The sequence below is a fragment of the Papilio xuthus genome, unplaced genomic scaffold, assembly GCF_000836235.2.
Source record: "Papilio xuthus unplaced genomic scaffold, Pxut_1.1 DF827679.1, whole genome shotgun sequence".
NCBI lineage: Eukaryota > Metazoa > Arthropoda > Insecta > Lepidoptera > Papilionidae > Papilio > Papilio xuthus.
In genome coordinates this window covers 3,902,778-3,927,862 of record NW_013530970.1, presented here as the reverse complement: position 1 = coordinate 3,927,862, position 25,085 = coordinate 3,902,778, and the positions used below count along the sequence as shown (strand labels likewise).

At 32.1% G+C, this 25,085-nt stretch overlaps 3 protein-coding genes across 3 annotated transcripts; 1 reads left to right on the top strand and 2 right to left on the bottom strand.

The window, feature by feature from the left end:
• Nucleotides 1–585: 585 nt before the first annotated feature.
• On the bottom strand, nt 586–15,934 carry vib (phosphatidylinositol transfer protein vib). Its single transcript, XM_013312458.1, has 8 exons — nt 15,748–15,934; nt 15,421–15,451; nt 11,089–11,200; nt 8,455–8,606; nt 7,614–7,691; nt 3,247–3,477; nt 3,104–3,162; nt 586–2,235 (listed from the first exon to the last, which is right to left on the bottom strand). The coding sequence occupies exons 1-8, from the start codon at nt 15,762–15,764 to the stop codon at nt 2,097–2,099; spliced, it is 819 nt and encodes a 272-aa protein (XP_013167912.1). The 5' UTR covers nt 15,765–15,934; the 3' UTR covers nt 586–2,096.
• Nucleotides 15,935–16,355: 421 nt separating this feature from the next.
• unc-119 (unc-119 lipid binding chaperone) lies at nt 16,356–17,862 on the top strand. The gene is made up of 3 exons (XM_013312585.1): nt 16,356–16,879; nt 17,161–17,333; nt 17,564–17,862. The coding sequence occupies exons 1-3, from the start codon at nt 16,527–16,529 to the stop codon at nt 17,680–17,682; spliced, it is 645 nt and encodes a 214-aa protein (XP_013168039.1). The 5' UTR covers nt 16,356–16,526; the 3' UTR covers nt 17,683–17,862.
• Nucleotides 17,863–20,660: 2,798 nt separating this feature from the next.
• Nucleotides 20,661–25,070, bottom strand: LOC106117963 (E3 ubiquitin-protein ligase SIAH1-like). Its single transcript, XM_013312500.1, has 7 exons — nt 24,620–25,070; nt 24,161–24,289; nt 23,720–23,917; nt 23,540–23,593; nt 22,999–23,245; nt 22,538–22,706; nt 20,661–21,765 (listed from the first exon to the last, which is right to left on the bottom strand). Exons 1-7 carry the CDS (start codon nt 24,658–24,660, stop codon nt 21,326–21,328), a joined length of 1,278 nt encoding a protein of 425 aa, XP_013167954.1. The 5' UTR covers nt 24,661–25,070; the 3' UTR covers nt 20,661–21,325.
• Between the last annotated feature and the right edge of the window lie 15 nt (nt 25,071–25,085).

Sequence of the window (25,085 nt, the reverse complement as noted above, 5' to 3'; positions counted from 1 at the left end):
GCCAAGAAATAAAAATCACGCTGTTTAAATTTCATAAACAGAAAAGAATAACAACTCGTGCACAATAACATGCGAACTGAGACCCATGACGTCACACGACGACATGAACCAGATCGCTGTGAAAAGAACTAGAATAAGGGTGATCGGGTGCATTTGACGCAAGTGTTATGTTATTGTGCACGCGTTCTACAGAGTGCATTAAGCATGAAACTCTTTGCATCATGGCGCCATAGACAAATTCTACTAATAAAAAAAACTAAATGAATTTGATTATTTTATTGAATCTCTGTGAGACCTGATTCAAATTAAAAAAACACGTGCCTATACCGGCACCGTTTAATTCATTAAAAAAAAGGAACATAAAAATAAAATCTAGAATTTTATATGATAACATAAGATGGAAATTTATATAAAATATACGGTTTGACATGTATATATGGATGGATTCAGATATATAAACACGGCTAAACACTCACGTATATACGTCCGGTGGCGGCACCGACTAGTTTCGAGCGCATCGGGGGCTCTTCATCAGGGTGAGTGGGACTGGTATTATTTCGCGGACGCGGCCCTCAGCTCATTCCGATTATACGTGAGTGTTTAGCCGTGTTTATATATCAGTTTAGTATAATGTGTCACGAAAGTTTGAATAATTATGGATTGATCTCTTATTATGCATAACATCAACAAATCGTTGGAACATGGAATATCGACAGAGAGCGAATATTTATATCTCTTTGTTGGCAAACATTTATAATTCACAATCATCAGTATAGAATCTGGAATGTCACACAAATATTACAAAAAAAAAATACTGATTTGTTAAAACAACAAACTTATATAATACATGCAGTTATAGTTGCAATTTGATGTACAAAATAAAAAATTTGCAACAATCATAATAGCACAAAGTAAACCGACAACCGATTTTAATGATTTTATTCACCTTGTAACACCCGTGAAATAAATTAGTTAACTGACATAACAGTTCAGTGTTGCCGCAAATAAATATAAATTGCACCAACATTTTATGCAACGGAGTGATGCTAAAAGGAATATACTATTATTTTATATCTATCATAATTTATAATACACAACAGCCAAATAATTCCTGCCCTAGACAGGATTATTTACCTTAATTATATATATTTTTTTAAACAGCGAAAGAATCTGATCTAAATACGACTTAATTCCAATCAAATCTCATTGCTAAAGAGTAATTTATCCAAATTTTAAATATTTCAAAGGTAACGACACAACACTACCTATAACCACTGACTACATTGATATTATTTAAATATTATTTTCATAGTTGAATGAAATTTAGCTAATGGTTAACTATGCCCATGCTTCGACTGAGATCGCCTTTATACAACGAAATTGTTTATTTAACTTTTTTAAAATTGAAATCGCTTTAAATTTCCATAGACTATACATATTTATAGAATGCATAAAACTCTAACAGAAGTTGACAAGTTTCACGCAATCTATGGTCAAAATATCTATGTAAAATAAATATTAAATTTTTTACTAATAAAGCGCAACGCCACGTTGGATTCTAAAATACATTGATAGGACACTAGTAATGACGATTTTATTCGTATTTTATTAGTTAAATGAGCAGGACTTTGACAAGTCGAATATGCAATCTCACAGGTCGAGGCTCGGGCATTGCGGGAGCGAGACGACGACATCGAGCGACAGACGCAACACCCACTTACCACTTCTATTCTCACAGACGACCATATTTCTTTAATAAACATTCTAACAGTGAAATTTCAAATTTTAAAAATAGGTAATCAAAGATGACCCATCAGTGAATCTAAGAAACATTTGATAAAATTTAAGTAAGTAGTTAGATTGGCTAAATTTATTATTACAATCAAGTTATCACTTTAAAATTATCGGGAAAGTATTCCAACAACTTTTTATTAGCTACACTCTATCGGCGGTCATTTCGACCCACCATTTCAATTTGGCGGTCAATTACGACCTGCCAAAGGTTTGAAGTACAATCGCGTTGCCAAGTGAGAATGTTGTGGGTGTATGTGGGCATGTCTTACGTCCGCTGGGCAGCTCCGCTCTGGCACACGTCTCTACTCGTTGTCAGCGCGCATACCGCGCACCTCGCCCTCGCGCCGCAGCTTCTCCAGCTCCTCTTTAGTGCGGTCCTCAATGGCGCGGATGTCCGCCATCGTCATACCGTACCAGTCGTCCATAGAGCAGAATACTTGTCTGTAATACAACAATTAAATGCATAGGTAATACCAGAAAACCAAATTTATTGCTACTTCTTACCTATATTGGTGTGAAGTATCATCATACAAGCAAGTTTGTTTGCAATTCGATATTATTATAGTTTCAGGCAAAAAATTGGATTGGCGCAAGCTAATCGAATCATCGTAATAATTTATTTTACAAAGATGTCTTCAACTATAAAAATCTACATATGTTGTCGCTGTTCATAATTTTAGCAACATTTGTAATATTTAAAATTTACTTTATGCATGTTGTGCAAAATTACAGTATACTAACCCAGTTTTCGTCCGTATATTTCTCATATCATGATATTATCGCTTTAATTTTAATAAAACTGTCGATATATGTTTTCAAATTACCAATTCAAAGAAAAGTATAAAATAAAGTATGTTAATAATAATACGATCGTAACACATCACAATCTATAGATTACGATAAGCACTTTTAATCTTTGCAATACTTTAATGGCACATATTATATTTTACGATAATAACTACATTTACTGGTATGATTGGAAATGTTTATGACCGTATAACGTTTGAACAATTTTTGCTTATGCTCGTATAACTTAACAAAACTAATGTAACAAGGTGCTCGGTTTCCTGTCTGTAAAGGTTACACATATTGCCATCCCTCTTATCCTCTTTGAAAAAATTGAGGTAACACAATGGTGCTTTATTCACTGCAGTGTACCGGGTAGAGCACCGTGATGTAAGAACGCAGCTAACTTATCATCATAGCCTACTGTTTTTCTTTTTTTGTTCTTTTGACAGTTCCCTAATGCATCAATCAATTATGTAATTGCATCCAATACATAATAGAAGTAATAATTTAGATATCTTACCTATGGAAGATGGTGAAAAGCCGTCGCTCCGACTTTTGGATCACATTTTCAACTTTGCTCTGGAAATATAACAGGAAACAAATTAATTTCAGGCTAATTTCGACCGACGGACGTCGGGTCGAAAATGACCGTTACCAACTTACCTGGAGACCGAACCACTTGAATTCGGCAGTGACAAGCTTATAGCAGGTCATGACTGGTTTGATATCATTCTTCCAGTTGGGCCCGACGAGTGGTCCGCGACCGGTCTTCGATGACTTGAACTTTGTAGGGTCGGTTTCTGGCTTGTAGTCGGCGGAAGGCAGCGGGTCGTTTGCGATGTCGATGTGGACAACCTCGCGGCTCTTTAACTTCTCAGCTGATAGTTCGTGCACCTAATAAAAAGAAGGGATGATTTATTAAACTTGTGTTTTACATATGAAACAATAGATTTCCTTCTCAAACAGTCTCTGGTCGTATCTGGTGGCCTGTGAGAAAAGTGCGATTAACTCACAGACTAATATCGGCCGGCGGACTGTTAATGTGTGGGACCCTTTAGTTGTCAAGGTCCACCATAACAATGGAATATCTGGTACGAAATACACATTGTAAATAGTAATATGAAAAAACATAGTTAAGTTTGGTTTAAAAATGTCTTACTTTAATTAAGTAAACCATTTTTACTAGCAAAGTATTGAAGCCATATAACTCAGTTGTATGTTCAAATGTAAAGTCATGTAACTATGTCATAATTTGTGTCCATATTAAAAGATGTAACTTAATAAAAGCAAATTGCCAATGATATTGTTTGGGCTGGATGGGTGATTGAGCCATTTGAACTCGATGACTTTTTAATTCGTATCGGATTGAAGCTGACGATTCGTATGATCAGATGTGATTCTTGCAATTAAAAAAAAACATCAAAGTAAGCCCTCTATGAAGGTCGACAATATTGTTTTCGCGTTGGAAAAAATCACACAAACACGAATTAACGTTTTTGTGCAATAGAAACTTATTTGTCTACAAATTCCACGAAAGTACGAAACGACACATTTTGTTTATTTGGCAACCTACAGTTAATACTAAAAAAAAACTAATAGGTCAACGTTAAACTGTAGCAATTGTTGATCTCAATAACGGTGCTTCCGGCACAAAGACATTCTAGAAAGTGCCTCGTCACAGTTTTGTTGGAAAACATAAAAGGTAAAATTTATCTTTTGTTGAATAAAAGATAAATAAAATTTTATACGACGCAAATAATAAAGCATACTGCAACTCTGCATTCACAGATTAAAACTCAACAAATTTTACCGAAACAATGTACAATAAGTTTATTGTTTACTTTTCATATATTTTATGTCTTACTAATATTATTTGGATGATGAATGGATATTTGAAGGTATCTATAGAACGGATGAATTTCAATCCCGGTCAAATTTGACATAGATGTAGAACATAGTCTGAAAGAACACATAGGCTACTAATAATAAATACATAGGTTACTAACGTTCTTTTTAGGGTTCCATACCTCATAGGAAAAAAACGGAACCATTATAGGACCACTTTGTTGTCCGTCCGTCTGTCTGTCAAGACTCTTTTTCTCAAAAACACGTGAAGGTATCAAGCTGGAATTTAATTTTATTCTGCGCGAACGAAGTTGCGGGCGTCAACTATAATACTAATACCAAGAATATTTTTATTTTCTAAAGTTAGAAGCGAAGTTTAAGAATAACAGAAAACCTTGTAACATGAAGTTTGACCTCGGGACAGATTTATTACAGGAAAGGTCAAAGTTTATCTCGTAAGAAAGGCGATATTTTGCTGACGATCATATATTTTCTAGACGAATGAACAAAAACGAATTATAAGGGCACATTGTACTATATTCTTTCACAAAAATAACTTTATTTGAACAATGGTACCAGTTTGCATTGGACCGGCGTGGTTACCTATGACCTTGTTACCCCCTAACTTAGGTTCAGCTCCGAGCCCTTCAGCGGGGACGTATAGTGCTGACGATGATGACTAGTTCTTTATGTATCGCCGAAAAGTTTACATCTCCTATAACCTCTTGTTACCCTTTTCGTCGCATCATCAGCTCACTATACGTACACACTGAGGGGCTCGGAACCGGTAAGTTAGTGGTGACTAGGCCATAGACAAACACACTGGCCCAGTGCAGGTTGACATCCCACATATCTTTGAATTCCCTTCACCGCAAGAACGTCCGATAAATCGCTTTCGTCGCGAAGTATTTGAAATTGTTAAAATACTATAAAGTATGATGGCCTTGATAAGGGCCGTTTTTAGCAATTGTTTGACAAAAGAAGTTCCGCTTGAATGCAATAGTACTACCGTGTCTCTTCAAGGTATGAAACAAGAAAAAATATTAGTACCGACTTCATAAAAAATAGCAATTGTATCATGACTGTGAACTAAGTAACTTGACACTTAACTCATACCGGTTAAAGAGTTCTTATTGCGTAATTAAAAATAATTACGTTAACGCGGCATAGCACTTACGCTACCATAATACAAGACATCAATGTCAAACTGCGCAATAAGATCGTGTACTGACTTATAAAATACTTGTCACTATGTCGACTCTGACTACCGTTTGAGTTTGATCACTAAGGGAGTCGAAGTCATCTTCAAGTAGATATACTATAAAGAGGAATCTAACTTAGTGCGTAAGTAAGTCGTTATACCCTTCTACAGAAGGTCACGGATATAAGTAAACAAAACTGTATATTTAGTCTGAACCATATTTCCATAAAAAATATATTAAAAGTGTTAAATATAAAAAAAATTGATTCGCAATTATTCGGATTACTAGCTGTCGCCCATGACTTTCCGCGCGTAATTATAGTAAACTTAATAAGTAGCCTATATGTTCTACCACACTATGTTCTACATCCATGCCAAATTTAATCGAAATCCATTAAGTCGTTCTGAAGATACCTTCTAACAAATATCGATCTATATAAACATTCGCACTTATAATATTAGTAAGATTAATATATTCATAAATTTCTACCGAAATCTTAATATAAACCACATACATGTAAAGTAGAACATAATTTCACAATAAATGACAATATACTTTTACGAAATCTTGTATAAAAGAAGGCAAATTAATTAAGCAAACGACTGTCACTTGAAGATATTGCTATTGCAAACGCCTTGATTACGAATTAAATGTAGCAATCACAATTGCGTCGACTTTTGAATACTAAGAAATAACAAATTAAATGTAACATTCAAGCATTTAGAGTGCAAAAGATTCTTCCAGACTATCATACATTTGTGCCAAACTTCATAAAGATCCTTTGAGCCGTTAACGTTAACCTTCTAACAAACATCCATCCATCTAAACTTTTGCATTTATATTAGTAAGAAGTGAGATTACAAACAGTGGTAGAGCCCGCTTTAACATCTTTGCATGAACTGGCCCGGCTCGCCCGGTGAAATACCACGACAACACAGAAGACAGGCGTCAAGTGGACGCAATTCCGTGTTTCGTCTGATGAGTGTGCGTCCCGGAGGCCTAATTTAGTCCTCTTTCCCTTCCCACCCTTTTTCATATAAAGAAAGGATGGGAAGTGGAAGTGGACTTTCCAGATGAGAGGATGCATGGGAAGGGAAAATATTTTCTTTCTGTGCACCCTCTCCTCCCTCGATTAAAGTTAGGCAACGGTCACGTTATAATATAAAAAAAAACTTCTACACAGCTATACCATAAAACAGAATCGTATATTTGCGATTGTATAGAAAAAACACGTATTAAAACTTTAAGGCTGGTTAAAATCGACACCGTTATCTAAGGATCAATGACAAGGTCGGACGAAGGCGTTGTTATTTGGTACCGATAAATCTATTTAATTTTGTACTAAGATACTACCTATCTACAATGAGTCAACACTCGCATAATTACTGCAACGATTATACGTGGCAAATATACATAGAAACGATAACAACGTGTAAAAATATACAACTATTAACTTAAACACATGTATTTAATTAAAGTTTTTGGTTTCTTGGTATAATGGAAAAATATTTGGAGTAACAAAAATCTCATTGGTGTTATTTTAGACATTTTTGACTGTATATTGTCTTGATTTAGTCGACCAAGAAAGGAATAGTCTTTCTCATTGTTGTAAAATCGCATTTACTGATTCATGGGTGTCGTCAGAGGGTGGAGAGGGGCTGATTTTGGAAATCTCTCGTTTACACGGTAAGGTATCCTTTCCTAACACATATAAACACAATTGGAGACTCTGAATGTAATAACAATATCGAAAGTGTCATATTTCGTGCAAATTATATATTTTCGTATCTCATATCTAAAATAAAATTACAATTTTTTGTCCGTCTGTCATTTTGTCTGTACGTAAGAGCGCATTTGTTTACGCAAAACTTTGACGGGAAGGTACGTGATGCACGCTGGCATATTATATTATAATTCTGCGCTAACGAAGTCGAGGGTAGACCCTAGTTAAAAAAAACAGAATCATATTATAAATATACTTACATTATTCTGGTCACCAACGTCAGGTAAATGTAGGGACTCTATGCAAATAACGAAGTTTTCTTTCATGTAGCCGGGATTCTGCAAAAAAAAAGTAACTTTAAAATTATATTTCAGTGAGGCAAAGAATCACATCTCATTTCTCATGAGATGTAACACTTTTCTTCAGATGGGTCGTTGTTACCATAAATAAAGTATATTATTTGTTAAAGATGTACCATCTTGATAAACTAGTTCTTAGTCTGGTAATTTGTGAATTAATTTTAAAACTATTAATCAAAAATGTATACCACATACAATAATTAGCTTCGTAAGTCACATGGCAACATGTCACTTAAGTCTTTCTTAACACTCAATTATTTTTAGTTTCGCTTATTGACGGCATTGAAATGATGTCATTGAAATCTTAAAAATAATACCTGACTGACGATGTATCAATTTACATGTCGATAGTTTAGAATTGTGACGTCACTGCTGTCTTAAAATAACCTTTCACTAGACTAGATAAAAAATATGTGAACAATACAATGCAGCACGTCAAGGGCGACTGTTGAAAGGCCCTTATTGTTAACCGGCGTTGTATAAACTTTGTTTGATGACTAATTTTACTTATTAAGATCTATTCTATTGCCCATCTAGTACTAAACTAGATATCTCTTACTAAAGTATGTACGTTTATATCTCTTACACTAAGGAGAACCACGACAGAAAGACATATACCAAAGCCTAACGCCACTACCAAAATAATATTACTATAACAACATCTTTTAAAAACAAGGCAACGAAAAGAGTTATATGTGTAGAGATGTAACTATGTTCATCGCATAGCTCGTATGTAACTTACAGTGAGCACAGTCCGGCAGTAGGGGTAAGCATTCCACGCCTCTTCGTGCACCTCGAGAGATCCTTTGGGAGCCAGCAGCCGGATAAAAGCAGGCACCTTCGACGCTAAGTGGTAAATCTTATATGTATACTGACCCGATGAATATTTCCCACCTGGAAATAAAAATTCTATTATAGAAATTACTATTAAACCATCATCAGCCTCCATACATCCCTACTGAAGGGCCGGAACCTACCCTGAGTTAGGGTTGACTAGGTCAAGCACGCTGGCCGCTGGCAAACAAAAGAATTCTGATTTGACTTTTTCAGATTTTAAAAGAAACTCCCTTAATTTAGCATCTGGGGTCGCAGCAATGCGCCCTCGGTGTCTAGAATAAACCACCTTTTTTAAGCCAATTAGGGCTCTTTTGATAGTTATGTTAACTGAATCTTTAATTAATCGAACCTAAGACCTTTCGTTGTGCGAACCTACTTTACGATAGGGGACGCTTTATCTTTTAATTCAATTTTACTGTGTATAGTTTCCGTTGAGATTACGCAAGTTACATAATACAAAGCTATGAAAGACCCAAAAGGTACGTGTAATTAACAACACAGGCTGAATAACACAGATTTCGACGATAGAGCGGACTCTGCTAATTGGTGTTGTTTGCCGAAATGGAACACAGGTTTTGAATACGAATTAAGGGGCATATACACTAAAGTAGAACGACAAAGAACATTTTGACTTATATGACGAAAAGAGTTACATCTTTTAAGATATCTAATAAGTGATACAACCCTTTTCGACAAATGTTGATTTGTAAATCACGTATAAATTCAAAAAATAATTTAGGGACAGTAATTTAAATTAACTAATGACTAAACAAAACTATTTCTTCGAAATATTTTATGACACTGGACGCTTAAAAATATTAGTTTAATATACTATAGACAAAGGAAGTTAGACATAAATTATATCATTTATTGGCGACGCGCTAACTAGGGAATTATATTGAATACATCCTACATTTCTTGTCCACTCTAGTGGAGATGCATCTTTATACTGAAACTACGTATAAAGCATAATAAAGCTCAGAGTTGTTAACTGAAATATATATAAGGCTACGAACCAATTGGACCAAGTGTGTTTCTGAGACAAAAAAAAACTTCTTTTCACTGGGAATTTTATATGTAGTTGCTATTTGATTTAAAAACATACGTATAAATTAAACTTCTACAAAGACATTACAATACAGAATATCTTGTAGTGAGAATAATTATGTCGGCGAAACACTTACGTAAACACACATCTGAGTAAACTAGTGTGTGACGTCATACTATACACGTTAACAAGGCTATGTTATGGCGAATAGTAACAAATTTTAATGAGTCAATCGTGATACCATGCCATTTTTATGATACATATTTTTTGTTTCAAAATTTTGCTTAGGATTTTTTACTACACTAAACGTTGTATTGTAAAAAAAATTACGTTAGACAAAGTAGCAAATTGTTCTATTTTTTTAATCATACTAACTTATTCATTTATTAACCTTATTCTTAATATTTTCATTTCATATAAAAAGTAAAAAATTATACAAAATATATTATATTTAAAAATAGAGCACCACCGGTTGCGGAGTCCCATGACTCAAACAACCAGTGGTCAGGGCTGCAGAGACAGGAACCTTCTCACGATGCGTGCGGTTTCTAGGATAACTGCCTTTTGTATCGGGCCCTTAATCCAACTGTTCAGCGAGAGCTTCTTGAGATGTTGGTCGAAACTCTTCGCTATCAATCTATTCACCGATACGACTATCGGAATAATATACTAATATTGTTAATGCTAATATAAGGATAGATATTTGTTAGAAGGTATCCAAAACGACTGCATGATCTTGTAAGAATTTGACATAGATGTGGAACATCTGGAAGAACACTTAAATATCCGCGCCAAAGGAGTCGCGGGCAGCAGCAAATAACTAAAAAGATTTTAATATTGGTAGCCTTATAATTAACTGATCCAGTTTAGTGGAGTCTATTGCGTGGATGAAAAAAATAACTAAATCTATAAAAAAGTTCATTAATTTTAGATTGAATGGCTAACATCGTCATAACTAGCGTTCCGTAAGCCGTGACATAATCGAAGTGCGAGGCCGTGAACTAAGGTCGAGAGATTGAGCGTTGTCAAGGACAGACAACACAACGTGGAAACTTGAGAAAAACCACGTAATCATTTTCTTTCAACATGTTAACATTGTTATAAGTCAAATAAAATCAATATATGGATTCATTTTACTACATCTTACTAATATTATAAAAAATAATGTTTGGCTGGATGTTTGTTACTAGGTAGCTCTAGAACGGCGAAAGAGATCTCTATGAAATTTGGTATAGATGTAAAACATAGTCTGGTTAGACAAAAGTCAGCATAGAAAAAATAAATTTTGGTACTTAAACTTTAAAGTTTTTAAAACTACTCCGGACTTATGACATATCATAAAAGCTACATATCTAGCTTACCCTGGATATCCAAAATCACCATTTAAAACATATTGTTATCTCTGTTTTGTCAAAGAGGGATGATGTTTTATTCAGGGCTTTGTTTTCAGAAACCTACGGTTAGTGACGTAAGTTAAACAATGAAACTTACCGAGCAAAGGGAAATCTTTGAAGGGTTCATTTTTGATGACCTCAATACCTTCACCGCCGCCTGTTTCATTTTTGGACACCTCCGCCACGCAGTATAACTGTGCCACTTGGTACTGTCAACAAAAAAATCAAATTATAAGTAAGATCATAAAAAATGTATCTCTTTTCGTCACAGGTCGATATATGTAACATACCCTATCTATTCTGCATTGTAAGGCTTAATTATAATTTCTATGTTTGATATTTTTGTTAAGTTCCATATTTTACTTTTATTGTGTACTTAATTGTGTTATAAGTATTGTAATATCTTTGAACTGATAAAATGTCTTATTGTCTTATATATAAAATTCTCGTGTCACAATTTTCGTTCCCATACTCCTCCGAAACGGCTTGACCGATTCTCATGAATTTTTGTGAGCATATTGAGCAGGTCTGAGAATCGGCCAACATCTATTTTTAATCCCGCGCAGACGGAGTCGCGGGCGACAGCTAGTATTATTATATTTTTTATAAACTATTATAAATAATATAAAAATCAGGTCGAAAGTACAAAGTTTCCAGATTTTAACTCTAAAACATTTAAAAGTAATAATGAACATTTATTTAGTTGATGTGCCAGTTATAACATTAACCACAGAGTATATTAATAAAAAAATATTCATCTGTGAATTAATTTATAATCATAAAAAAAGTTTTAATTAAATGTCAAAAAATGCTAAACATTAACAATAACTGGTTCATAATTTAATCGACCTTCTTTTTTTTATTTAATTCTAACTGACCTCGAATAATGTGAGACTGAATATTTAATCACTATTATATCAAACAATAGGAAAAAAGTATACAATATGAGTTGTCTATTAGCTGGGATGTTTAAGAATTAGATTCAAACGTTGAAGGCGGGGAACCACTTTCATGAGACATCAAATAATTGAGTTTTTTAAAAAGATAAATATTTACTTATAAATTAAAATCAACAGATTTCAACAATCAGTGTAGTATAAATTTACCTATATTACCAATTTCTTAATACTAATATAAAGAGAGAGAAAAGAGGAAAGATATGATTGATTCATTGCATTGAATATTCTCCGAAACAACAGTACCGATTTGAAGAAATCTTTGCCAGTTGTCCATAGACTATATTTATTTTTTTAATTTCGTGCAAAATAAGCCACAGATAACTTATTTTTACATGTAGCAAATTGACACTGAATACTTTAATGGAAAATATGAAATGCACATAAATAGTAAATGTTTTGCTGTTCTCGATATCATTGTTATAACTGTATTAATTAGTATTGTTAGTATGAATTAGATTACTTTGTAAAAAACATGATTACTGATTACATTCTTATATACGTCTGAATCTTAGTAGATTAAAGTTCAGTTCAAGAGTTAGAGATAAACCGTGAGTTTCCACTCCCGAAACTTGTACAAAACATATAATTATCTCTGTATTTTCAAAGGGAATGGGTGATATGTTTTTATACAACTACTAGCTGTCGCCCGCGACTCCGTCTATGCGGAGTATAAAACAACTAAATTGTGTATGTGGGGATCCGTTCTGCCGTTCTAGAGATACCTTCAAACAAACATCCACACATCCATCCAAACATTAAAAATATTTGTAGGATTACGGTAAAAATAGACGTAAAAATCATATACTATTAAAAGAAATCCGGTTCACGATAAAACGCATACGCGGATATCATACGATGATTTAAAATAATCTTATTACTCAGTGTAGAAAAAAATAATAAAAAAAGTTAACACTAGCGTCCGTTTTTCCAGTCATAAACTACGCTATCGATATCAAATGCAACGCACGAATTGATTAAATATCAACCAAAGTTATACAATTGCATTTGAATTACAGTTTCGGTTCTTATCTTACTAATATTATAAATGCAAAAGTTTGGATGGATGTTTGTTACAAGATATCTCCGAAACGGCTTCAATAATCTTGATGAAATTTACCACAGATGTAGAACATAAACTGGAAGAACACATAGGCTATTATTTTTTTATTATTCCGCACGGACGTAATTTAGAGCGACAAGTTCTATTACTAACAAGTTCTATTAAGTTTCTATACGTAAAATTTTTAGTTATTAAAAAAAACTATTAACCGTAGTCATATAATTCTGGGGACAGGAATGACACTTCAATTTAAAAATTCAAGTCTACGCAGTACCCAATGGAACTCGCGAAAAATATCAAATTCCGACAAGCAGTGATAACCACTTTTTAGTAGTTCCCTTTTACATAGTAAGGTTATAACGAAATATTGGCATTTATATTCTTAAAGTTTGTGTTAAAATGTAATAACGTATACGAGGAAGAATAAACAATAGATAAATAGATTGAATTATAACATAAAAAAGTTTTAATATCTTCCTTACAATTTTGGTAAAAATTTGTTTAATAATTTATCAAGGCGATGTATGCTTATAAGAACAAAATTAACATATTAACAAATTATTCAATGTCATTCAAGCATTTTGATTCGCTTGACTTTGTGATGAAGTTGAACAATTTTTTAATACGATTCAATTACGACCATGGAAAATCTTTCATTCATAATTGTCGGTCTTGACATTCATCTTAGATGATTTTAGTTATTATGTAACTATTGAATATACATCCTTGTTTATTTATTAGACATTTTTATCGTATTATAACTTCAATTATGTATCTATACATCAATATGAATAACATTGGTCTGTCTGTATGTAATATCGAAAAATGTACACATGATGTATTTGCGTTGCTAATAGCGAAAATTTTGTTTGTCTGTATGTCTATCCGCAAATTAGCGTTTGCTCCAGGTAAGCCAGCTGGACTGAGCTTCACAGAATTTGGACGTGAAGGTAGCCCATAAATATGGGCGTCATAAACATAAGCGACTTTTTTTTTATTCCAATAATTATATAATCTGTTAAAATTAGTACTGTTATGGCCTCCTTAAGGCTAAATGTTAATACGGATTTTGTAGAATGAGATATCATTTGTATATTCTACTCAAGAACGTCATACGGAAAAATCAATAGTATAAAAAAGTAAAGCTCTTAGGTTACTTTGACAGTTTTGCCATGAAGCGACATTTCTCAATAGTCCAAGAGACCTCGGACTTTACGGCTCAAGGGCGCCAACAATTGTCGATCTTTTGGCTCAAATCAAACTTTTATCGAAATAAGTTTCGGAGAAATTTTCCCGCAAATTGCCGCACAACACACAATGACTTCAATTTTTAACTTTTAATCCATATTTAATCTTAAAAAAAATTGATAGAAATGACCTTGGAAATAAAAATAGGTCATTTTTAAGTTCTAATAATGAGCTAGATTTACAGAAAAACCTGAGAAAAACCTACCTTAATATTAAAACAATAAAAAGGAGGTCAACATTTAGTTCCTTATTTATAAATGGAACAATAAGGTGTTCTATATACTGACATACTGGCCAACTTCATTCTTACATAAGCTTCATACTATATTTTTCATTTGTCACATAAATATGTCACATATTTCATTTAATCCTATAACCAAAAACTGACATTGCAATGACTCAGTACATAAACCACTGTATATTTAAAATACATGAACTATTGTATGTTTGTTTTTCACTTTGACAAAATTATATTTTTTACGGCTTATTGCAACTATACTTGAGAGGAATATAATGAAATGTAATTTAAATAATAAAATTATTCTAATTGAAGTAAGAAGTTTAAGTCAAGTAGTGTCTTTAGGAGCATATTGAAATGGACTAGTGACTCACTTTATGGTTTTTTTTTTTGACAACTAGGTCACTGATGAATCCAAATTTTATACTTATTTTCTATTTAAGGAGACTATCATAAGTATTTTTAAATTGATGTAAAGTGAAATATATTAACTTAGTATAGAAGGTAAAATAATTTCTAGTTCAATTTCAAGTTAAAAGATAAGATTGTACAAAGTTCATTAATAACCGGTAGATAAATTTCACCAAATGTTAGATAACAAAATTCTTATGGCACGAGTTACCACAATTTACAATTTTAATCATTTATAATGTAAAGAACAAATGTTTTAATTCCAATGTTCATCTATATGACAGATAAAAAATTAAGAAATAAGGTATATCAACAATAAATTCTTGAAAATATACAAGTATTTTAACAAAAAGAATAAAAGTACTTATTTAAATCTTTTATTAATTTATTAAAAAATTGCTATACTCCAGCTAGAATCCTTATTAATAATAATTGGTGGGAAAAATGTAACGTTTAAGTATTTAAATAGGTCAGGATTCATTATAATATAAAAAAAATGTAACAAAAACTCACCTCTTCAACTGTTAAAGGAAGTGTTACTCGACTGTAAAAGAAATAATTCAATTTTAATATTGACTATAATAGACTTATGAGATTTAAAGCTGCAACAAAGTTCTTAACATCTGCTACTATCTCCCTTGACCTAAACTACTGTCATTGTCAGATCTATCAACATTTACAGTTTTTCAATTAAATTTTTATAATTCATTAGAAAAAACCATGTTTTAAAGTCACAAATTACTACAAAGTATAATCATAACCTGGACAAAAGGAAGATTTTGGTGACGACGAAAAAATCGATTCTTATTCTGAATAGGACACAAAATAACCTGTACTTACTATTCTTTGATAAGCATATTGATCTATGTTTATTTTTTCACTTAAATGCACATTAGGTTTTGTCACTACAACGGTATAAGGTTCTTATCACAATACAACACTTGAGCAATGCCCCGATTACCCGAATATTATAATTTTAAAATCTTTAATCAACCAATGACTGAAAATGACAAGGCGCATGCTTCACTTCATGATGCAACGGATATTACGTCAACAGTTATTGACGCGTTCTAGATAAGAAAATGTTTAACTTAAATGAAAAAATGAGAGAAATATTATTAAGGCATTGCAAAATGCTTCATTAATTACTAAAAATTCAATACGTGTCTGTCATATATCATTAAAAATTTGGGGGCTCCCAATAATTCTCAATATGCTTACTTTATAATAAAGTGGCGTATAACCTACTGCTAGATTGACAAGTAAATATTAGTCTTAAAAAAATTGAACCTATAGAAATCAATTACTAATCCTCTAGTCTGCAATTCTGATTTAGTTTTCACTATTTATTATTACTTTTCCTATTTTTGTTACTTCACCTAATTTTTAATCTGTACCTTGGAAAGATTTTCTTATCTGTACTTACATTTTTGTCAAATAGAGAAAGATTTGCTATGAATAAATAATTATGAATTATTTTATTTCTACCGTTTCAATGCATTAATAAATCGATATGATTTAATTCTTTAGTCTCCTTGCAATTTGCGTGCCTCTTAATTTATTTATTAGCTAACTTTTTTCCTTGAAACTAAGCATTTCATTTGCACCTGTTCGTAATAATGAGCTTAGTTGGAAAGAAGTGCGAATCAATATCGCTTTCTGAAACAAACAGGGGCGATCTAATTCCAAGTGAAATCACACCTGACGACGTATTGCGGCTAAATAAAATAACAGACACCTATTTGTGCAGTCCAGAAGCAAACATATATGACATAGACTTTACCAGGTTCAAGATACGTGATTTAGAAACTGGTACGGTGTTATTTGAAATTGCGAAGCCCCCTACGGATTTTGGTGTTGATAATGAAGGAGCAGAAGATGCTTTGGAGGACGCTCTTGATCCGAACGCTGGAAGATTTGTTAGATATCAATTTACACCTCAATTTCTAAAATTGAAAACTGTTGGTGCAACGTAAGTTTTCCACAAGTTCTGACTATTTTGTAACTAAAAACATAATTCCAAGCATCAGTTCGCTTCATAAGGTCTTAATCCAATAGGAAAGAAAATTAGTTAAATGTAAACAATTTTTAATCCAATCTAAATAATGTTGGGATATCTATGGATGTGTTTGATCATTTGCCCCTTAGTGTATAAAAAAAAATGGCTGAATACATTGGTCTCCAATAGAACATCATGAATTTCTTTGCATTTATTTTATTAATGTTATTCATTATCAATTTTGTAAATTTCAGAGTTGAATTTACAGTAGGTGCTCGTCCAGTAAATCATTTTAGAATGATTGAAAAACATTTCTTCAGAGACACATTGTTGAAGACGTTTGATTTCGAATTTGGCTTCTGTATTCCATTTTCAAGGAATACTTGTGAACATATTTATGAATTTCCAACACTGCCACCTGATCTAGGTAAGATTTTATGGTTTAAATTTTATAAGTTTACTAGTTGCCCCTGACTCCATCAACTCGGAATTAAAAAAAAACTTAAGCAGTCCCCTATGTGTTCTTCTAAACTATGTTCTACATGTAGTTGCTAAATTTCATCGAGATACATGCAGTTGTTGTGGAGACACCTTCTAACAAACATGTATGTCCTAATTATAGTTATCTGCTTTATAAAAGGCAATGTTTTGTTTCAGTTGATGAAATGATTGCAGCACCATTTGAAACATGTTCTGACAGTTTCTATTTCGTTGACAATCACCTTGTGATGCATAATAAAGCTGATTATGCATATAACGGAGGCATTAATAAGTGAACATATACAGTTCATTATTCAATTGGCACAATTTATTGTACACGAAATGATACTACACAAAATTACCTGCAAAAATTTTGAAACACAAAATTGTTCGGAATTTCGAATATTGTGTCACTCTAAGTTTAGGTAAACAAATATTTTGTTAATTATCAAGACTTTTTTAATCTTTTTGTGGCTCAAGGCCTTCTCTCTGCATTTTTTTAAATGCCAGTCCCACCTATTATTTTGTACTAAGTAGCAACTCATGGGAAGTACCGAGTCACCAAAATGTTTCAATACAAACATTCCAGGATTTTTTTTATTATACATTCCATTTTACAATAATTTATTTAACTTTAAAAATAAATGTTTGTGCACTAAAGCACTAATAAATTAATGTGTTCAATTTATATACAATTGCTATTTTACACAATGTTTTAATAGAAAGCACAACGGTATTAAGGATACATAATTTTACTTATTGTCTTTGCTGACTATGAAAAGTTGATTGTTGTCATATGGGATAAAAAGTTACATCCCTTATTAAATCTTTTAAAGGCATGTAACTCTTACACTGTTGGTTTCTAAGACCAAAATCTCTGTATAAACATACTCTCATCCATCTTTAAATAAAAAACAGACATAATAATATGTTTTAAATGGTGGTTCTGGTCTCAGAAACCCACAGTTAGCCATCTTACAAACATCAGTACAATTCATGAGTGAGGATAAGATTGACTGCCACTGTTTTGATGTCCGTAAGAACTATGGGTAGTATGATTTTAATAATTATGATTTTTTACTACCCACAATAAATCCACATGTATTATGTTTTCATTTATAAGTGTTCAATTTTAATAATGTATGAAAAATAGTGATATCCATAATTGATTTTTAAATATTATGAAAAATTATTAATTTCCGAATTTGTTTTTAATGTTTTAACTCGCAACAAAAATGAATAAAAGAGAAAAATAAAGGTTATATAAATGTCTTGAGCTAAGAGCAAATGGTCAAATTTTAAGACCTTAAAATATTGGAAATGATCTCATTACAAATACAAGACTTTGATATTTTCATTAAATGAAAGTTAATTTTTTATTACTTGTAGAATTTAAGTTATTATGTACTTAACATTAAGAAGGACAATGAGGCATTCCGTAATAATTCTATATTTTTATTTTTTTCTTATGGCAATACCATATTTTAAATATGGACTTAATGCTCAGACAAATTTATCGAATTTATTTACTTATCAGATCAAATGTGGTATTCTAGACTTTATAATTTAGTCACACGTCACAATAGTGTAATTGTTAATTTAAACTTTAAAATTTTCGATAAATTAGTACGAAGAAATATTTGCTTTGACAACTACTTTTTTTTTTGTTTATAGCAAATGGTATATTATTTTATTTTTCCTCGTATTTGATATTATAGTAGAATGAATGTGGTCAGAATTCTAGTAGACGAACTACGATTGCTATGAATATTTGTTGATCTGAGAAATATTCAAAGAATGTTGAAATAAAACAATTACCTTTATGACAGGGATTAGGAATTGGTGATGGTATGATCTCAAATTTAATAAGTAGCTATTGTCTATGGAACTTGTAGGTTATGTTGATCTTAATCATTGGACAATTTTTTTTATGTCACACTATGCAAAAAGTATTAATACTGAAAAGGACGGCAGTTTTCAAATATATCATTTAAAAAATATATAAAATTGGGAATCTTATTTATGCCGTCCAATGACTTGTTTCTTTGACAAGTTCTCTTCCTCTTTAGTGAAAGGGTTTCCGAAATTGGACCCAAAGGCTATGAATAGCTAATTGTTGATAACCTTACGATGCCTTATTTTGTTCTTAGATCTTCTAAACATACTGACCTCTACTCCACTGGACAGGATATAAACCGTGGTATTTTGTGCCTATTTGATTTTCGCCATTTTGGCGCTGACGGTTGCGGTTAGTAGCGGTGGTTAAAATTGGAACTATTTAACTAGCGCTTTATATTGAAACAAATAAAAAGCTGTCAGTCCAGCTGATATTTATTATAGAGGTCAGTAAATAAACTGTATTAATAAATTATTAAAATAATTATTTATTTTTGTCTCTAAATCTGTAGAATGAGTTAGGTTATGTATACGCTAATTAATACAAAAATGATGTGTTCTCGATTTTAATATTTTTTTGTATCGTGTCTTCAAATAGTGTTTATCGAACGAGTGTTGTATTAGTGCAAAAACATTGTAGCATCCCACCCAGTAGTGTTAGGTAACAATGCTTAATAAATACATTACTGTTTATTTGAAGCATTTTTATTTATTAAATAAGTATCTGATAATTGGAATATGAGTGTTGGTGGCTCATTCGTTAAGTGCCTTACTTGTAATTAGCAGATTCGATTTTCACATGTACATTTAACCGACGTTCTTACGATGAAGGAAAAACATCGTGATGCAACTAGCATATACTTGTAAAGAAATTCAAAGATATGTGTGAAGTCAACCAGTACTGTGTCAGCGTGGTTGACTACGGCCTAATCACCCCTTAGGGTATGTTCCGAGTCTCTTAGTGGGGACATATAGTGAGCTGATGATAATAGGATCCCATTGCAGATTTTTAAGTCGACTTCAAAAATAATGAGATTTGTTTGCCTTTTTTTTTTAAATTTTCCGGTATACAAAAAAAAAAATTTTTCATACAAAAGAAAAATGAATGTTTTGCTGATAATTGAATTTTTTATTCCACAGATTGATAAAGGTTATAATAAAAATATAACATAATTATCTCTACATATATTAAACATACAAAGCCATAGAAAAAAACCCTAAAATGTTTCAGCAGTGGACACTAACAATATTGGTTACATATTATTAGGAAGAAAGTCCGACACTGTTGCGGTGTACTGGCACAACACTAGCCTTACTAAAATGTCGGCGTATATGTCCCCTCACTAATCATTCTGACACTTGACTTGGTAACGAAAGCGCGCCATTCGCGCCAAAGGATTCTAATTAATAATATGAAAATTACATATGTTCGATATATCAAAAATAACCTAAGTTCCTACTTTCTATATTTACCCATTTACACTTATACTAAATTGTAATACTTTTAGTCCTTTATAAACACATGTCATGGTACTATGATTCTGAAAGAACCAGCCAGGCTAGTCAGTGGTCAGTGGAGCCAGCGGGACAAAACAATGTAATATTCGATTATACTTATCGTTCTGGAATCGACAAAATTTGTAGGAAAAGTACGTGACATATCGAAAGCTATTGTCACTTCCGTATATTTTTGACTTTTCGATTAGCAACATCGATTTTTAAACCTACAAGCTATAAGCTATAGCGACCGCCCCGATTAATGTGTTGGAGTGTAAAGAAAATTAAAAACCCAATTAAATAGTTATTCACGCTCATATGAGATTCTAAATTAAATCAAATATTACAATGCTGGATGTCTTTTACATAAATGGTATTTTAGAAGAATACTAAAAACAGCGGTACATAAATTGCCGCCTTTTAGTTATTATTAACATCTATATCAGTACTCTATGGTTATTTTTTTTAAACCTTGAAATCACAATCGTGCATTTTAATCTAAATCCGTATTCAGCAGACACGAATTTACTTTTATAGCTTTTCATCTTATGAAGTAGTCTTGATTTGTTTCTTTAGGAAAAATTTATAATTTAAACAATTATGATTTATAAATGTGTCAATGTAAGCCATCGGTATAACAGCACATTGTTTTTTCAAAAAGATATCATCTATCGAAATGGTGTTGGATGTGCAAACACCGAAATACTGGAATTTCCTTCTTGGCTGTGCCTTATTGTAGATATGGAATTCGTAGCACCATTTTGAAGCACTCACCTTTGTGCCAACTAATTGAGCGGCCAAATAAATCATTTTAGCGTTAGAATCGATTTTTAAATGAATAAAGAAATTATATGTACCGATTAAAACTAAATAAAATATTCTGTTGTCATTTTTCGTGTTTACAATCGACATTTCTGTATCGACTTGGCCGCGACGATGTTCAGGATGACAGTCTGCAAAGTGGCCGTCCAGTTGGTTAAATTTACCTACAAAAAAAAATAGAAACTTAAACTAACCCCTGTACAAAAACATTTCCCATCTCTGTTTCCTCGTATAAAATGAGCGAGATAAAACATGTTTTTGTAACATAACATATTCGGCAATAAGAACTGGAAACTTGTAATAATTTATTTGCTATCAATAAAATGTATTAAAGTAAAACGTAACGCGTGATTTAGATAACGTATCGTGCAACAAGACTTTATTATGAGCTAAAATAATAAACCTTTGGGTTTATTTTGTTGAATCAATGAACTCTTTCGTTTTAAACACTAAGGATGTTCAAAAAAATCGAACAACAATCGAGTCACATATGATTTAAGTCTGAATCGATTTACTTTAATCGATGATTATGCAGGCTCATCTCACTATGATGCTAAAATTGATAGATGTCGAATATGGACTATTAAATTGGCCTATCTAATAAATCTAAGCACATTCATTTAAATTAATTTGATAGATAAATATTCACTGATCTCTATAAATTGATAGGCGATTGCTTCGAAATGACTTGATGAAATTCGTTCCGATTAAAACGCGCCGGTTGATGTAACGTGACAGTTAATTTTATCGATATCATTCGTTCGAATTCACACAACCACTACTATCAGCGCCAAAATGGCGAAAATCAAATAGGCATAAAATACTAAGTCTTATAGCCATTTATAGAGGTGAGTGTAAAGTATTTCAATTAAAATTAAATTATTTATAATTATTATTATTAAATTAAAGTATTTAAGTATATAATAAGAATCTTACCGCGCCAGGAGCACCGTCCGAATATAGCCAGAAGTGGGCAAGCCATTTCATTGTATGGACATTCTTTTAAATGGTTATCCATTTCATTGGTGGTAAAATGTAAACAGCATCCATCGTGATGATTGGGACAATTAAGTCTAGAGTTATATTGACTAGTCTGTTGATTTACCTTTAAAATAATTCATAATTTTATTTGACTTTGACTAGCTGTCGCCCACAACTCTATCCTCGTAAAATTAAAAGCAAATTACAATTAATAAACAATTGGTAGCCTATGCCAAGAGAAAAAAGTAGCCTATGAATTTTTCCAGACTCTGTTCTATATCTACACGAAATATTACCAAGATCCATGCAGCCGTTCTGGAGATACTTTCTAATAAACATCCATCCATCGGTCCATACATTCACATATGTATAATATATTAATAAGAAGAAAGATGAGTAAATACAAAATAACTTACTGGCTTACAATCTTTCACAATCCCTTGCTTGGTAGTTAACATTAAATCGGCCATGTAAGCTTCAAGGGTTCTATTTCTCATGTCTGTTATTTTTTTACCACAGTTCAAAACGCCACAAATGCCGCTATTTATTTTACAATTCCTACATGAACTGTGTCCACTGCCACATTGAAATATGTGCAAGCCGAATTTATTGCCGCACTTTGGACAGTTGTGTTCGGTGCCGAGTCCACTATAATTTTGAACACTAAAAAAGAAATAGAAAATAAATAACTTTACCTAAATAATGATAGTCATTACTATCATTATTTAGGTATAGTTGACAATACAATATACAATAGTATCTCAGTGAATATTAGTCAACTATATATTACTTATATCTCAGTCAACTATCTTATGCCAGGTATAAATTACTCCAATCCAGCAATCAAATCCAATACAGGAACCAACTTAGTGCATTCCAGTGTGTTAACATCTCACAGTATGTTTCAGTTTGCTGGACTGGAATATTGTAAACAGGGCATAAGTCTTATTATCTTACCTGTTTACTTTCATTGGTTGTTTATAAGTCATTGGTGGTGCTGAAGGTATTACCCTAAAATAAAATAAAACAGATATTCTAATATTGTGATTGAAAATATTTAAAACCGGACAATCCCTTTCGGAGTTATATGGTAACTTAAATTGTGACATGAGAATATGTTAATGAAAAAATACTAACCTTTGTGCATCATTTGCAGATGAGACAGTTGCGGTATTTGTTGTGAGATCATTATTTTGGCTGGTAACACTATATCTCTGATAGGATAAGGGACTTGTGTAGACAATGGGGGATGAATGTTCACTTGAAGTGCTAGGTTGTAGATTTGGATATAAATTATTCTGACAATCTCTGGATGTTCCAGCAGTTATATTTACACTATAAAAAGGAATAATGAAAAATTACACATGAAAATAATTAATTAAAACTGCGCGCATCGTGAGAAGGTTCCTGTCTCTGCAGCCCTGACCACTGGTTGTTTGAGTCATAATATTTAAACTTTTACTCTTTTGTCCGTCCTCATTCATTCTCACTACTTTCAAGAAGTTTTAGGGCCATTTGCATATTATAGGATTCAGTGATATCAAAATTATATAATTTTTAATAAATATATTATATTACCTTGTTGAAGCTAATTGTTCTTTTCGCAAAGCCTCTGCTTGAGTTTGCAACATTTCTTTGCATCTCTGTTCATAAATTTGCCTTTGCTTTTCTAAAGTCTTTTGCAAAGTTGCCTGGATATTGGCATCCCTAAAGCGAATTAAGAATTCCCAGTTTTATGTACTTATATAAAAATATTTTAAAAGATCTGAACATAATTATCTCATTTAATTAATCTTAAAGAATTAGAAATACATGGAAAAACAAAAAGGTAAACATGAACCCTAAAAAATGTCGCTAACACAAATTAAACGTAGTTATCACCTCAATAAGGTGCAATTACGCTTTTATTTTGTGAAGAGAAAAAGGGAAGTTAGATTAAATTACTGTGACTATGATATTATAATTGAATTCTGATTCCATAGTAGCACCACTATCTAACTTTCGAAGTTTATTGTTTAAAATATACAAAAGAATTACCTTTTTCTCCTCTCGTTTTCTGAAGATTGTTCATTACCCATGTTGTAGAACACAAGGTCACCCTTTAATCTTTTATACGATTGCTTTTATTCTTTAATATTTTTTCTTTTAAAAATTCTTTGTTGCTAATATAATAGCAATATTGAGTACTACTTTAATCAATTACTAAAATTAGAATGCACTTTACTTTCTTCTACACAAACTTGATAAATGGCGTCATTTGAAGTTTGCTTGAAATGTTAAAAACACCCCGCCATAGACAAATTTTCTCTATTGCTCTTTTCAACTCTTATAGAGGTAAGACTAATTTTAAATGTGTGATAGATTTATGCAAATGCCTGTACTTTATCAGAAATAACGTGAAAGAAGTAACAACAATATTCTAAGAGATTTAACGTATAACCATTGCTTAGAAATCCTAGGCTTTCGGCTTTGGAACTTGGTATCAACTTGGTATAGACTATAG